Here is a 14,724-nt window from a genome sequence, read left to right as displayed (position 1 = left end):
CATCATTGATGAGGAGATCCACAACTACTCCAACTCTACTTTCTCTGAATATGTTAACAAAGAATTCTTCAAGCCAGCAAAAGTCACAGAAAATACATAGTTATTGTAATCACACTCCTGTATTGCAATGAGACCTGGACGATGCAAATGTGACACAGAAATACACTCGGCAAATTCCATCAGCAAGATCTCTGCTCCACCTAGTAGGAGGACTGTGAAACATTTGTGTCCTTCTTAAAGCCAGGTCAGTAAGTATTCAGGCAAAATTCTAATGTTTAAAATATAATATAAGTTTGCAGATGGCACAAAAATAAATGGGGAGGCAAGTTGTGACGATGCCAGATGGAATATAATGCGGTGAGGGGTTGCTCTTTGGCAGGAAGAATAGAAGACTGAATATTATTTAAATAGAGAAAGACTGCACTGGAACTTGGAAGTCACTCGCATAAATCATCCAAATTCAGCAGATAGGAAGATAAATGGACTGATGATCATTTTTCAAAGCAAATAGAATACTAAAATAGAGAAAAATTGCTAAAACTATACAATGTGCTAGTGAGACTGCACTTAGAAAACAGAGAAATGGTTGTGTCCCTACGCCTGCACCGGGAGGCCAGAGTTCAAGTCCCACCTGCTCCAGAAATGTGTAAAAACATCTCCGAACAGGTTCATTAAAACTATATTCTCCAAGGAAAGACACAGGTATAGGAGGTAGTCCAGTCTCCCACAATTCAAATCAAGCTCTGCCCCTCACAGCACGCCCCGCCCCCTCACATCATACCACGCCCCGCCCCCTCACATCATACCACGCCCCGCCCCCTCATAGCACGCCCCGCTCCCTCACAGCATACCACGCCCCCGTTGCCATAGCCCTGACCTGATCGCGTCCGTCCGGTCACGTGACCCACAGTTGTTTCGCTCCGGACTGCGTCCGTTTTGCGACACTCTGTCGTTGATTTCACGTCAGTGCCGTGCAGTGAGCTCCTGACTTCCGGCAGCTGCTTAAATATTGAAGCATGGGGAAGCCGCGTAAGAAAGGTTGGTTTGTTATTTTGAAATGTTTTCATTTTCCAGATTGTCATTTTATTTCTGGAGGTTGTATAAGGCACACACCGCCTCTCAGTCAGAGAGCCTCCTCAATCTCCATATTATTAATGAACAAGCAAAGATGTCCAAAAGCACCTTTAGTTTTCTTTCTGGTAGTTATCTTCAATTGGACTGAGCAGCTGAAATAAGAATTTTGTCATGTCAACTTGCAGTGCCCATGTTATAGAAAAGATACGGTGATTTTTGCACCGTATCTTAAAAAAGGGTAATAAAAAGGACTCACGACAATAATTACAGAACTGAGAACCTGGAGGAAAGACTGAACAGGATTGAGTTTTTTAGGGAAGAGAAGGCGAGGGGTAACCTGTTATAGATCCATAAATTATGATCCAGTTTGATAGAGTAGATATAGAGAAGGTATTTCCAAAAGTAAGGGAGAACAGCTGTTGCTTTCTTTTGAAAGCTATGATTAAACCTGCTGCCACAACACTGTCATAGAGATTTACAGCATAGAAGCAGACCTTTCAGTCCAACTCATCCACGCTGACCAGATATCCTAAATTAATCTAGTTCCATTCTCCAGCACTTGGCCCGTATCCCTCTAAGCCCTTCCTATTCATATACACATCAAGATGCCTTTTAAATGCTGTATAATTGTAACAGTCTCCATCACTTATTCCACACACGCACCAGCCTCTGTTAAAAGGTTGCCCTTGGGTTCCTTTTAAAATTTTCTCCTCTCATGCTAAGCCCATGCTGTCTAGTTCTGGACTCCCCCACCCCAGGGGAAACAATGTTGTCAATTTACACTATCCATGCCCCTCATGATTTTATAAACCTCTATAAGGTCCTTCTTCAGCCTTCAAAGCTCCAGGGAAATGGCTCCAGTCTATTCAGTCTCTCCCAAGAGCTCAAACCCTCCAGCCCTGGCAACATCCTTGTAATTTTCTGAACCCTTTCAAGTTTCACAACATCCTTCCGATAGGAGGGAGACCGGAGAAAAGGCATCTGTACAAGCTCCTTTGATACTTTATCAAAGTTTTCCTCGATGTCCTGACCAACATTTATACCTCAACCAATCCATTAAACAGATGATCTGGTCATTTACCTCACAGTTGTTTATGGGATTTTGCATTATAAAAGTATTTCATTGATGCTGAATAATTTTGTAATGTCTTGAGAGGTCTTGAAAGATGCAATATAAGTGCATTTTTTCCTCTAATTATGGTTATGGTGTATCATTACTCCTTATACTTAGTTTGTCTCCAAACATGTCGCTAATGCCTTCCTTCTTTAGTCTGGCTCAGAGGGACTGCCTCTACTTGGTTCCGCTGTGCAGTGGTAGCCACAGCATTATGAGCGATATCTCTTTTCCTACAACTGCACTTAACCTTTAGACTGTCCGAACTTTTGATGTTAGACTCTTCCTCATCTGCATGCTGGTCAAGCCATGATTTCAATCTACTCAAATCCCCATACTCTTTATAATCAGTTTCATGCCCTTATCCAGTGTTTCTCAGGTTGATGAATCCATTTGCAACCTTCCTTCCCATCCTTTAAAACCAGGCTGTTTCCAATATCTTCCCTGTGGCAAAGTCTGCCTATTTCCAATTTCATAATATCATCAAACTCTACACCCAGCTCAGTTCATTCTGTCCTCTGAAGTTATTAGATTAGATTCCCTAGAGTGTGGAAACAGGCCCTTCGGCCCAACAAATCCACACCGACCCTCCGAAGAGTAACCCAACCAGTCCCATTTCCCTCTGGCTAATGCACCTAACACTGTGGGGAATTTAGCATGGACAATTCACCTGACCTGCCCATCTTTGGACCTGTGGGAGGAAACCGGAGGAAACCCACGCAGACATGGGGAGAATGTGCAAACTCCACACAGACAGTTGCCCGAGGCTGGAATTAAACCTGGGACCCTGGTGCTGTGAGGCAGCAGTGCTAACCACTGAGCCACTGTGCCACCCTACTACTACACCTGCTACTGAACTCTGATGCATGCTATTATTTTCACTAGACCTGACTACTCTCGTGTTTGTCTGACTAGCCTCCCATCTTCAACTTTGGATAAAGTTTAGTTATCCGGTTCTTGTCCTGAACTCGGTCACGTGCTGCTCACGAATAACCCTTATGATTAGTAGGCTGGGAGACAATGTCCCCAACCTCTCCAGTTTAAAATCCTCAAGCATAATCTTTCCCCTCTCTGTTTCTGTAACTTTCTCCACCCTATAATCTTCCCCAACTACACAAACACTTAAGCAACCCCTTGGCAATTCTTTTAATCACTCATTGGCGACCTAATCTTCAGCTATCTTGATACCTAAGCTCTGGAAGTCCCTCTTTGAAAGGTCTTAACCTGCCTACGTATCTTTCTTCCATTAGACCCTTTTTTGACTTGGCTTCTGGTTACCTGTCCTGCGATGTCATCCTTTAGCGCCTGGTACATTTCAGTCTGATTACAGCTGTGTGAAATGTCTTAACATTTGACCTTTTACAGTGGAGTTCAGCCATGCTGAGCGGATGATGATGACAATTGCCGATGTCCTCAAGCAGCTGATTGAAGCTCATGAACAGGGGAAGGATGTTAACCTTAACAAGTAGGTATTTGTGCTAAAATGCTTATGAAAGTAGGAAAGTAAGTTGTAAAGATGATATATCGAAGCTACAAAGGGGTATAGATAGGTTTTGTAAATGGGTAAAGATCTGGCAGATGGGCTATAATGTGAGAAAATGTAAATTGTCCATCTTGGCAAGAACAATACAAAAGAAGCATATGGTGAGAAATAGCAGAGGGATCCAAACGTCCTTGTGCATGAATTGCAAAAGGCTAGTGTGTGGGTAGGGCAATTAATTAGGCAAGCCAATAGAATGTTATCATTTATCATATGGGGAATAGAATACAATATTGTGAACATTATGTTTCAGTTATTGATGGAGCCTCATCTTGAGTACTGAATACTATGTTGTTCTTCTTATTTAAGTAAGGATATAAATACATTGGAAGCCGTTCAGCAAAAGTTTATTAAACTAATAGAAGAATGGGGTTAGTTGCCTAATGAGGAAAGGTTGGACAGACTAGACCTGTATGTTTTGGAGTTTAGAAAGGTAAAAGACAAACATATAAGATCCTGAGGGGTCTTGGCAGAGTGCATGTTGAGTCACTGGTTTTTTACAAAGGCTTAACCATTTAAGATAAAGATAAGACTTTTTTTCTGAGGTTTGTGTGTTTGAAGCACCCTTCTTCTTAAGGTAGTGGAAGCAGAGTATTTGGATTATTTATAAGTGAGAGGTAGATATATTCTTAGTAAGCAAGAAGGATAAAGGTGATTGGAGGTGGAAATGTGGAGTTGAGTTTACCGCCACATCAGTCATGATCTGTTTGGATGATGGAGCAGGCTCGACAGGCAAAGGTGCCTGTTTCTGCTTGTAACTTATGATTTTATGTTCTGGACTCAGCCAGTCAGAGGAAAGAATTCTCCCTGTCTACCACATCCAATTTCTTTATTGTAATTCAGCATTGCAGTTGAAACTCTTTACTGCTTAATTTTGTCTATGCTGAGCGCTTTGTTGTTCAATTGAAATGATTAGATAATTAAAATCTGTTGGTTATTTTTTAAACGGTGAAATAGCTTTGGATTATCAGATGTAAACTGTGCCATGAGTATTGTCAAAATCATCAATATTGTCAGGAAAACAAAAAGGAACTGTAATGTGGTTTACTGCCAGAGTGGTAGGATGCTCATTTTCTGTGCACTAATTCTATTACATTCCTCCCCTATGTATACACTTCAAATGTTGATTTTTTTTTCTCGTTTCTCTGATTTCCCTCCTAGGGACATTTCTCTATATAAACATTTGTTGTTGAATGAACTAAGGCAAGGCTTCATCCCTGCAGTGTTTTGTTCATAAGTGCAAAGCTAGGGTTAACATATCCATGTCAAATTGCACATTTTCAACTAACAGCAAGCATCATCCAAAAAATGCAGGTGGTCTGCTTTCCTGGGACCTGACCTGATCTGATTCAGACAGATTTATAAAGTCAGGAAATAGATTTTTGAAGCAAATTATTTATTTTCATTGAGGATCATGTCTACATTGGGGAACCAGTCTGTAGCTAACTGGAGATGCCCCTATGACCTTCACCTGTGCTAATTTCAATGGTTTCCCTCGACAGGCAAACAGGCCATCAAAATTCCAGGACAGATATCTAATACTAACTTTTCTTCCTACTGTCAGACACTAAAATATAGGTATATAGTCTGTTAAGACACAGTTAGAAATGATATTTTTTTACTGATGCGTTGCTTGTGGTGTTCAGTCCAGTACAAGTAGCCATGTCTAAAGTGGAATGTTAAACCACAGAGTGGTGGAGAACAGATATCATTACTGCACATAGTCAGTGAATGGATCAGATTGAAATACTACACATGGGTTTAAAAGAATATCAAATAGATCCAGTACATGCAGAGACTGATTATTAGAAAAATTCTGAATTCTTGATACCCAGGAGTGACACCATCCCTTAGTGTGAAGTTATGAGGGAGGTATTGGGTCATGAACCTTGAAGTTAGGAAGATCGTCTGAGATATTCTTGTGCAGTCCTGGCTATTGGTGCATAGGAACAAGAGTAGGCCATTCAGCCCCTTGAGCCAGATTCACCATTCAGTGAGATCATGGCTGATCAGTGTTGTACCAATCTGTGCTGCTTAATTTTTCAACTTATTTTCTTAATTAAAACTGTGTTCTTGCTGCAAAACTTAAATAATCTACCCCTGGTCGTACTCTGTATACCGCAATAAAGCGCATCACATTCCTAACCTGAAATTAGGAGTCTAACAATGATCATGAAACCATTATCAATTGTCAAGAAAAACCGTAATGTTCGCTAATGTCCTGTAGGGAAAGAAAGTACCATCCTTACCTGTTCTGGCCTACATGTGACTCCAGACCCACGTCAATGTGGTTGACTTTGAACTGCCCTCTGAGCAAATAAGGATGAGCAATAAATGCTGATCTAGTCAGTGATGCCCACATCCCATGAATGAATTTAAATGAAAACTTGTATTTTCATAGCGCCTTTAATGCAGTGAAACATCCCAGGGCACTTCACAGGAATGTAAACGGATGAAGTAACACTGAGACGCAGAAGGAAATATTGGTAGAGGTGACCAAAAGCTTGCTCAGGGTTGGGTTTTAAGGAACGTTTTAAAGGAAGGAGTCTGAGGAAGGGATTCCAGACTTTAATACCCAGGCAACTGAAGACATGACTAGCAGTCGTGCAGCAATTAAAATTGGATATGCTCAAGAGTTCATAGAGGGGAGTCGAGAGTGTGGTGCTGGAAAAGCACAGTAGGTCAGGCAGCACCCAAGGAGCAGGATAATTGATGTTTTAGGCATAAGCCCTTCGTCAGGAATCCAAAATTATGCCCAAAATGTTGATTCTCCTGCTCCTCAGATGCTGCCTGAGCTGTTGTGCTTTTCCAGCACCACACTCTCAACTTTGATCTCCAGCATCTGGTGTCATCATTTTTTTCCTAGATCATAGAGGGGAGCTTGGATCTTAGAATCAGGATCATACTATCAGAAATTGTAACAGTAGAGAAAGCAATGCTGATGAAGAGATTATTGAACAGTGGGCAGTTGAATCCCAGGCTCTTTCTAGCAGTGATGTCAGATTGTGAATTGGTATCCTGCAGGGACAGCAAGTTAGAGTCCCAGTCTGACAGCTTTGGAATGCCTGTCTCTAGCTACCGATTGATCTGGATCCAATGAAATTGGGTGCTGCTAGTTTGAGATTCCTACCTATTGTTTATGTGCTATCTATCTTTTAATGTTTGACCCTTGCTCTCTTTTTTTTAAAAGAGTGAAAACAAAAACTTCATCCAAGTATGGACTGACTTCACAACCTCGTCTTGTGGACATCATTGCAGCTGTGCCCCCTCAGTACAAAAAAGTGCTAATACCAAAACTGAAAGCAAAACCCATCCGGACAGCCAGTGGGGTAAGCAATAAAACAATCTATATTGGATTGAAATAAAATGTTGGCATATGTGCTGACAAATATGCAGAGACAGCCTGACAAATAGAAAGAATCATGTTGTGAGTTCACTCTTGAACTGTTGAGTGATCTCATTTTATGAAACTAAATCTTATTCTGAGTTTGTCCTAATTGTCTTTCTTTATTATATTGGCAGTCTGTCAGCTCAGCTCTAGCACACTTCTGTCTAAGTTTTTCAGGCTAGTGTCCTAGACCCATCCATCTTTAGTTGCTTCATTAATGATCTTTTCTTCAGCATAAGGTCAGAAGTGGGGATGTTTATTCATGCATACAAAATGTTCAGTACCTTTCATGACTCCTCATACATGTTCAAATGCAGCAACACCTAGACATTGTTCAGATTTGGACTGACAAATGGCAAACAACATTTGTCCCACAAAAGGGCTTTGGCAATGGCCTTCTTCAAAAAGGGAGAATCGAACCATTGCTTACTGACATTCAATGGCATTGCTATCACTGAAGCCTCAACTGTCAACATCCGAGAGGTTACCATTAAGCAGAATCTGAACTGAACTCGCCATATACATACTGTGGCTATAACTGCAGGTCAGAGGCTAGAATACTGCAGTGAGTAATTCCCCTCCTGACTCCCCAGAGTCTATCCCCAACAACAAAGCACATGTCAGCTGGATAAGTGCAGTTCCAGCACACTCAAGAAACTTAATACCATTCAAGACAAAGCAGTCAATTTGATTGGCATCACTTCCACAAACATTCACTATCTCCACCATCAAAGCTCAGAGACAGCAGTGTGTACTATCTATACGATGCAATGCAGAAATTCACCAAGGTTCCTTAGATAGCATTTTTGAAACCCACAACTACTGCTGTCTCGAAGGACAATGATGGCAGATTTATTGGATCATCACCACCTACAAATTCCCTTCTAAGCCACTCCTCATCCTGACTTAGAAATATATCACCATGCTGCAGTGTTATTGGTTCAGAATCCTAGATTGGTTCAGAATCTCCCCTCCACACTAAATGACAGCAGCAGTTCAAGAAGGCAGCTCACCACCACCTTCTTAATGGCGACAAGGTATGGACAGTAAATGCTGGCCCACCCAGGAACACCAACATACCATGAATTAATTAATTTTTTTAAAAACCCTACAAACACATCTGTTCCTTATTATCTCAGCATTTGCCAGCTGAGCCCATGAATCAAATCAAATTGCATTCCATTCTAACGGTTTGCCCTATTTGCTGGTTCACATATCCAAATTTGGATTTGAGAGCTGGGTGCTTATTGCAAAATGCCAATATATTTGGTGATACCAGTTGAACGATCTGCGTGATGAAGGGCCTTCAGAGAGAAGACTGTAAACAGGAATTGACTGATCATCAGAGACAGATGTTGGCTGAATCCTTACTGCTGAAGGGACTGTTCCTCATATGACAACAGCCTTTCAATCTGATGTTATATGAACTCTGTTTCTTCTTTCACAGCTACTTAATCTGCTGAATGCTTTCAGCACTTTTTGTTTTTATTTGAAACTTGCCACATTTTGTTTTGGGCTTTCAATTTCTTTGGTGATTGTAAAGAATGCAAATCGTTCTTCTAGGGATTGAACCGAGAGATATGGTGCATATATTTTGGGCATTATGCCCTCGGTTACTAGCTTCTGTCTTGAACTCAGAGCTGCTTTGCTAATTTACATCATGATGCAGCTATTTGTCTCTCTTAGACTCTCTCTTTCCTCTGTCCACAGATTGCAGTGGTTGCAGTGATGTGTAAACCACACCGATGCCCTCACATCACCTTCACAGGAAACATTTGTGTGTAAGTTTTGTCCTCTGAATTTGAAGCTCCCTCACATTTGCTCTGATTTTTTTTTAAGTAACTTTAGTTTATTTGCTGTTCAGCTCTTAATTCAGTTACTAGAAGCAACACGGTTTATCAATTCAGTGTTTGAAAGCACAGTGGATGACTGGGGGAAGTTTGTTCCTAAATGCTCCTGTTCTTTCACTATTCAAAGCACATTCGTCTTTGCATCCAGATTCCCCATAGTGGAGTAATGAAAACAGGGCACTCTCTAGTCTTGTACAAAGTTGCTGTGGCTTTAGCATTACCTTAACAATAGTGGTAATTCCAGTGGTCCAGGAAGCAAAAATATACCATCAATGATGATCTGCATCAACTGATGGACAAAGGTTCTGCAGGGCCTGAGCAGGTTTTATTGTTTTCCTTTCACTCTGTTTGGCCAGTGGAGTACTTTATTAAGAGAAAACCAGCAACACCAGCCTTGTTGAAGGTATTGGTGTTGCAGAGTTTCAATGAAGTTTGTGATTTTTGGAGAAGACTTGTAGCTCAGATTGTGGATCAGTTGTAAGCTTGCTCGCTGAGCTGGTCGATTTGTTCTCAGACTTTTCGTCACTATGCTAGGTAACTTCATCAATAAACCTCCGATGAAGCACTGGGTTCTGTCCCAATTACTATTTATGTGTCTTGGGTCTGTTGTGGTGGGTGACATCACTTCCGGTTCTTTTTCTGAGAGGTTGGTAAATGGGATCCAAATCAATGTTTGTTAATTGAGCTCTGGCCTCTAGGACTTCCCGGGCATGTCTTTGTTCAGCCTGCCCCAGGATGGATTAATTGTCCCAGTTAAACTGGTGTCCCTCTTTGTCTGTGTGTATGGATACTAGCAATACTTGGTCATGTCTTTTGGTGGCTAGTTAGTGCTCATGTATCCTGGTGGCTAGTTTCCTGCCTGGCTGTCCAGTATAATGTTTGTTGCAGTCCTTGTAGAGTATTTTGTATATGACGCTTGTTCTTCTAGTTGTTGGTACTTGGTCCTTTAAATTCATCAGGAGCTGCTTCAGTGTGGTGGTAGGTTTGTGGGCTACCATGATGCCTAGGGGCCAAAATAGTCTGGTCGTCATCTCCGAGGTGTCTTTAATGTGTGGCAGGGTGGCTAGAGTCTCTGGGCGTGTTGTGTCTTCTTGTTTAGGTCTGTTGTGTCGGAATCAGTGGACTGCACTTATCGGATACCCATTGTTCCTAATGCTTTGTATGCGTGGTTTTCCTTGGCTTCTCTTAGTTCCTGGGTTCTGCAGTGTGTTATGACTCATTTAAATAATGTCCTGATGCAGCTCCGTTTGTGGTTGTTGGGATGATTGCTCCTGTCATTGAGATTCTGGTCAGTTTGTGTGACTTTCCTGTAGACGCTGGTCTGCACCTCTCCATTGTCTTGTCGTTCTACTGTGAATTCAGGAAGGGGTTATCTGTTATTGTTCTCTTCCTCTTGATGAACTTTATATCAGTAAGAATGTTGTTTATATGTTTGTGGGTTTCTTCTAATTTGTTGCATTTCATGATGACAATGGTGTCATCCACATAGTGGACCCAAAGTTTGCACTGGATTGTGGGAAGGGCTGTTCATTCTAACTTCTGAATAACTGCCTCTGCTGAGAGTCCTGATATTGGTGATCCCATAGGCATCCCGTTGATTTATTTGTAGATCTTGTTGTTGAAGGTGAAGTGGTTTGTGAGGCACAGGTCTACTAGTTTGAGGCTGTTGTCCTTGCTGGTGGAGTTGGTGCTGTCAGGTGTTTGTATCTTTGGTTTGTCTGGCCTTGAGCCTTGTGTTTCTTGAGGAAACTTCACAAGCCAGGTAAAATTAACAAGATAGACCTCCAAAGAATGAAACCTGAAGAATCCAACATATCCCATTTCTATGTATTACCAAAGGTATATAAACTAGGTCCCCCCGCCCAAACCCATAGTCTCACTTCCCGGCACACTGACATACAGACTAGCAAAGGAACTGCAGCATTAACTAAAACACATAACAGAACACTCGAGCCACTCCATCCACTCCACCCAGGAATTCCTTAACATCATCAAAGACACCAAGGTAAAGGACGACAAGATTTTTGAATTCATGTATCGCTGAACATTGGAGTGCATCTGGGAAAAGTAACAAACAGTGAAATTCACAACTGATCTTGGAGGAACCTGTTTGGGAGAGGTCCCAGCACAGAAACAGATAAGGGAATAGTTTTAAGTGTGGCCTTACTATAAATCTGCAATAGTGAATAGAGTGGGTTCTTTCTTGATTATATGTTTTATTAAGATATGTCTCTTGATTAAACTTGAAAATATATGCCATAAGTATTAAGTTAGTCTGGAGCAATGTTTTGGAGAGGAATAAGATAGTGCTATTTTCTGAGTCTAAGATTGAAAGAAGCAAAAGTGGCCTTTCGTAGAGTGATATGCTCTTCTTGTCGGATGTGGGAGTTTAGGAAGAGTTTACAGGTGACTGAGGATTGTATCTGCAATAAATGCCATTGGTTGCAAATCTTATCATATTGGATGGATCAGTTGGAGAGACAGTTAGAGGCAATGAGGAATTTACAAAAGCAAGGGGGTATGATGGATGGCAATTATAAGAAGGGAGAAAACTGCAGATACAGTCAGGTAGATGGGTTAACTCCAGGAAGGGTAAGATGAGTAGGCAGGTAGTACATGAGTCTTCTATGGCTACCCCATTTCAAACAAGTATGCTGTTTTGGAAAATGTTGGGGTAATGGATTCTCAGGGGAATGTAGCACAAATAGCCAAGTTTCTGGTATCGAGACTGGATCTAATGTAATGAGGGGTACGTTGGATTCCAAAAGATCAATTGTGTTCGAGGGCTCTGGAGTCCAAGGCACAGACAAATGTTTCTGTGGACAGCAGTGAAAAATCAGAATGGTGTGTTGCCTCCCTGGTGCCAGGATCAAGGATGTCTCTGAGAGGTTGCAGAATGTTCTCCGGGGGGAGAGGGCCCAGCAGGAGGTCATTGTACACCTTGGAACTAACGGCATACGAAGGGGAAAGGATGAGATTCTGAGGGAGATTACAGAGTTAGGCAGGAATTTAAAAAGGAGAGTAGTAATATCTGGATTACTCCCAGTGCTTTGAGCTAGTGAGGGAAGGAATAGGAGGATAGAGAATGAGTGCTTGGCTGAGGAGCTGGTGTGTGGGAGAAGGATTCACATTTTTGGATCATTGGAATCTCTTCTGGGGTAGAAGTGACCTGTACGAGAAGGACGGATTGCACTTGAATTTGAAGAGGGCTAAAATAGTGGGCGGCACGGTGGCACAGTGATTAGCACTGCTGCCTCACAGCGCCAGAGACCCGGGTTCAATTCCCGCCTCCGGCGACTGACTGTGGAGTTTGCACATTCTCCCCGTGTCTGCGTGGGTTTCCTCCGGGTGCTCCGGTTTCCAACAATGTGCAGGTTAGGTGAATTGGCCATTCTAAATTGCCCGTAGTGTTAGGTGAAGGGATAAATGTAGGGGAATGGGTCTGGGTGGGTTGCGCTTCGGCGGGTCGGTGTGGACTTGTTGGGCCGACGGGCCTGTTTCCACACTGTAAGTAATCTAATCTAATATACTGGCAGGGAGATCTGCTAGAGCTGCTCAGGAGGATTTAAACTAGTAAGGTGAATGGGAACCAGGGAGATTATGAGGAAAGAGATCAATCTGAGACTGGTACAGTTGAGAAAAGAAGCGAGTCAAACAGTCAGAGCAAGCAGGAGAATAAGGTAGGACTGACAAATTAAACTGCATTTATTTCAACGTAAGAGGCCTAACAGGGAAGGAAGATGAACTCAGGGCATTGTTACAAACATGGGACTGGGATATCATAGCAATTACAGAATCGTGGCCCACGGATGGGCAGAATTGGCAGCTTAATGTTCCAGGATACAAATGCTGCAGGAAGGTCAGAAAGGGAGGCAAGAGAGGAGCGAGAGTGATGTTTTTGATAAGGGGTAGCAATACAGCTGTACTAAGGGAGGATATTCCCAGAAATACATCCAAGGAGGTTATTTGGATTGAACTAAGAAATAAGAAAGCGATGATCACCTTATTGGGATTGTATTATCAACTCCATAATAGTCAGTAGGAAATTGAGAAACAGATTTGTAGGATGATCTCAGATATCATAAGAATAATAGGGTGGTTATGGTACGGGATTTTAACTTTCGAAACATAGACGGACTACCATAGTGTTAAGGGTTTAGATGGAGAGGAATTTGTTAAGTATGTACAAGAAAATTTTCTGATTCAGTATGTGGATGTATCTACTAAAGAAGATGCAAAATTTGACCTACTCTTGGGAAATAAGGCAGGGCAGGTGACTGAGGTGTCGGTGGGGGAGCATTGACTAGAAAAATTGAGGTTATGATTAAGAGAAAAAGGAAGCATGGAAGCATATGTTAAGTGTAGACAAGATAGATCAAGTGAATCCTTAGAGTATAAAGGCAGTAGGAGTATACTTAAGAGGGAAATCAGGAGGGCAAAAAGGGGACATGAGATAGCTTTGGCAGATAGAGTTAAGGAGAGTCCAAAGAGTTTTTACAAATACATTAAGGACAAAAGGGTAACTAGGGAGACAATAGGGCCCCTCAAAGGTCAGCAAGGCGGCCTTTGTGTCAAGGCGCAAAAGATGGGGGAGATACTAAACGACTATTTCGCATTAGTATTTACTGTGGGAAAGACATGGCAGGGAAATAGATGGTGACATCTTGACAAATGTCCATATTACAGAGGAGGAAGTGCTGGATGTCTTGAAACGCATAAAAGTGGATAAATCCCCAGGACCTGATCAGGTGTACTCTAGAACTCTGTGGGAAGCCAGGGAAGTGATTGCGGGGCCCCTTACTGAGATATTTGTATCATCGATAATCACTGGTGAGGTGCCGGGAGACTGGAGGTTGGCTAAAGTGGTGCCACTATTTAAGAAAGTGCTCCGGTTTCCTCCCACAGTCCAAAGATGTGCGGGTCAGGTGAATTGGCCATGCTAAATTGCCCATAGTGTTAGGTTAAAGGGGTAAATGTAGGGTATGGGTGGGTTGCGCTTCGGCGGGTCGGTGTGGACTTGTTGGGCCGAAGGGCCTGTTTCCACACTGTAAGTAATCTAATCTAATCTAATTTAAGAAAGGTGGTAAGAACAAGCCAGGGAAATATAGACCAGTGAGCCTGACCTCAGTGGTGGGCAAGTTGTCGGAGGGATTCCTGAGGGACAGGATGTATATGTATTTGGAAAGGCAAGGACTGATTAGGGATAGTCAACATGGCAAATCATGTCTCACAAACTTGATTGAGTATTTTGAAGAAGTAACAGAGGATTGATAAAGGCAGAGCAGTAGACGTGATCTATGTGGACTTCAGCAGGGCTTTTGACAAGGTTCCCCATGGGAGACTGATTAGAAAGGTTAGATCTCATGGAATACAGGGAGAACTAGCTATTTGGATACAGAACTGGCTCAAAGATAGAAGACAGAGGGTGGTGGTGGAAGGTTGCTTTTCAGACTGGAGGCCTGTGACCAGTAGAGTGCCACAAGGATCAGTGCTGGATCCTTTACTTTTTGTCATTTACATAAATGATTTTGATGCGAGCCAAGAAGTACAGTTAGTAAGTTTGCAGGTGACACCAATATTGGAGGTGTAGTGGACAGTGAGGAGGGTTACCTCAGATTACAACAGGATCTTGACCAGATGGGCCAATGGGCTGAGAAGTGGCAGATGGAGTTTAATTCAGATAAATGCGAGGTGCTGCATTTTAGGAAAGCAAATCTTAGCAGGACTTATACACTTAATGATAAGGTCCTAGGGAGTG

General features: G+C 42.2%; 1 protein-coding gene across 3 annotated transcripts in view; it reads left to right on the top strand.

Moving 5' to 3' along the window:
* The first annotated feature begins 932 nt into the window (after positions 1-932).
* The window catches only part of elp3 (elongator acetyltransferase complex subunit 3), an 80,742-nt gene continuing 66,950 nt past the window's right edge, over positions 933-14,724 (top strand). For all 3 annotated transcript variants that reach the window (XM_043680465.1, XM_043680446.1, XM_043680455.1), the window contains exons 1-4: positions 933-1,038; positions 3,554-3,653; positions 6,919-7,057; positions 8,827-8,897. In XM_043680465.1, the coding sequence (XP_043536400.1) occupies positions 1,017-1,038; positions 3,554-3,653; positions 6,919-7,057; positions 8,827-8,897 (332 nt within the window). In that variant the 5' untranslated portion in view covers positions 933-1,016. The remainder of the gene's footprint in view (positions 1,039-3,553; positions 3,654-6,918; positions 7,058-8,826; positions 8,898-14,724) is intronic.

This window comes from Chiloscyllium plagiosum, chromosome 3 (genome assembly GCF_004010195.1).
Source record: "Chiloscyllium plagiosum isolate BGI_BamShark_2017 chromosome 3, ASM401019v2, whole genome shotgun sequence".
Taxonomy (NCBI): Eukaryota; Metazoa; Chordata; class Chondrichthyes; order Orectolobiformes; family Hemiscylliidae; genus Chiloscyllium; species Chiloscyllium plagiosum.
Note: the sequence above shows the minus strand (reverse complement) of the source record. Positions and strands in the feature narration are given on the sequence as shown.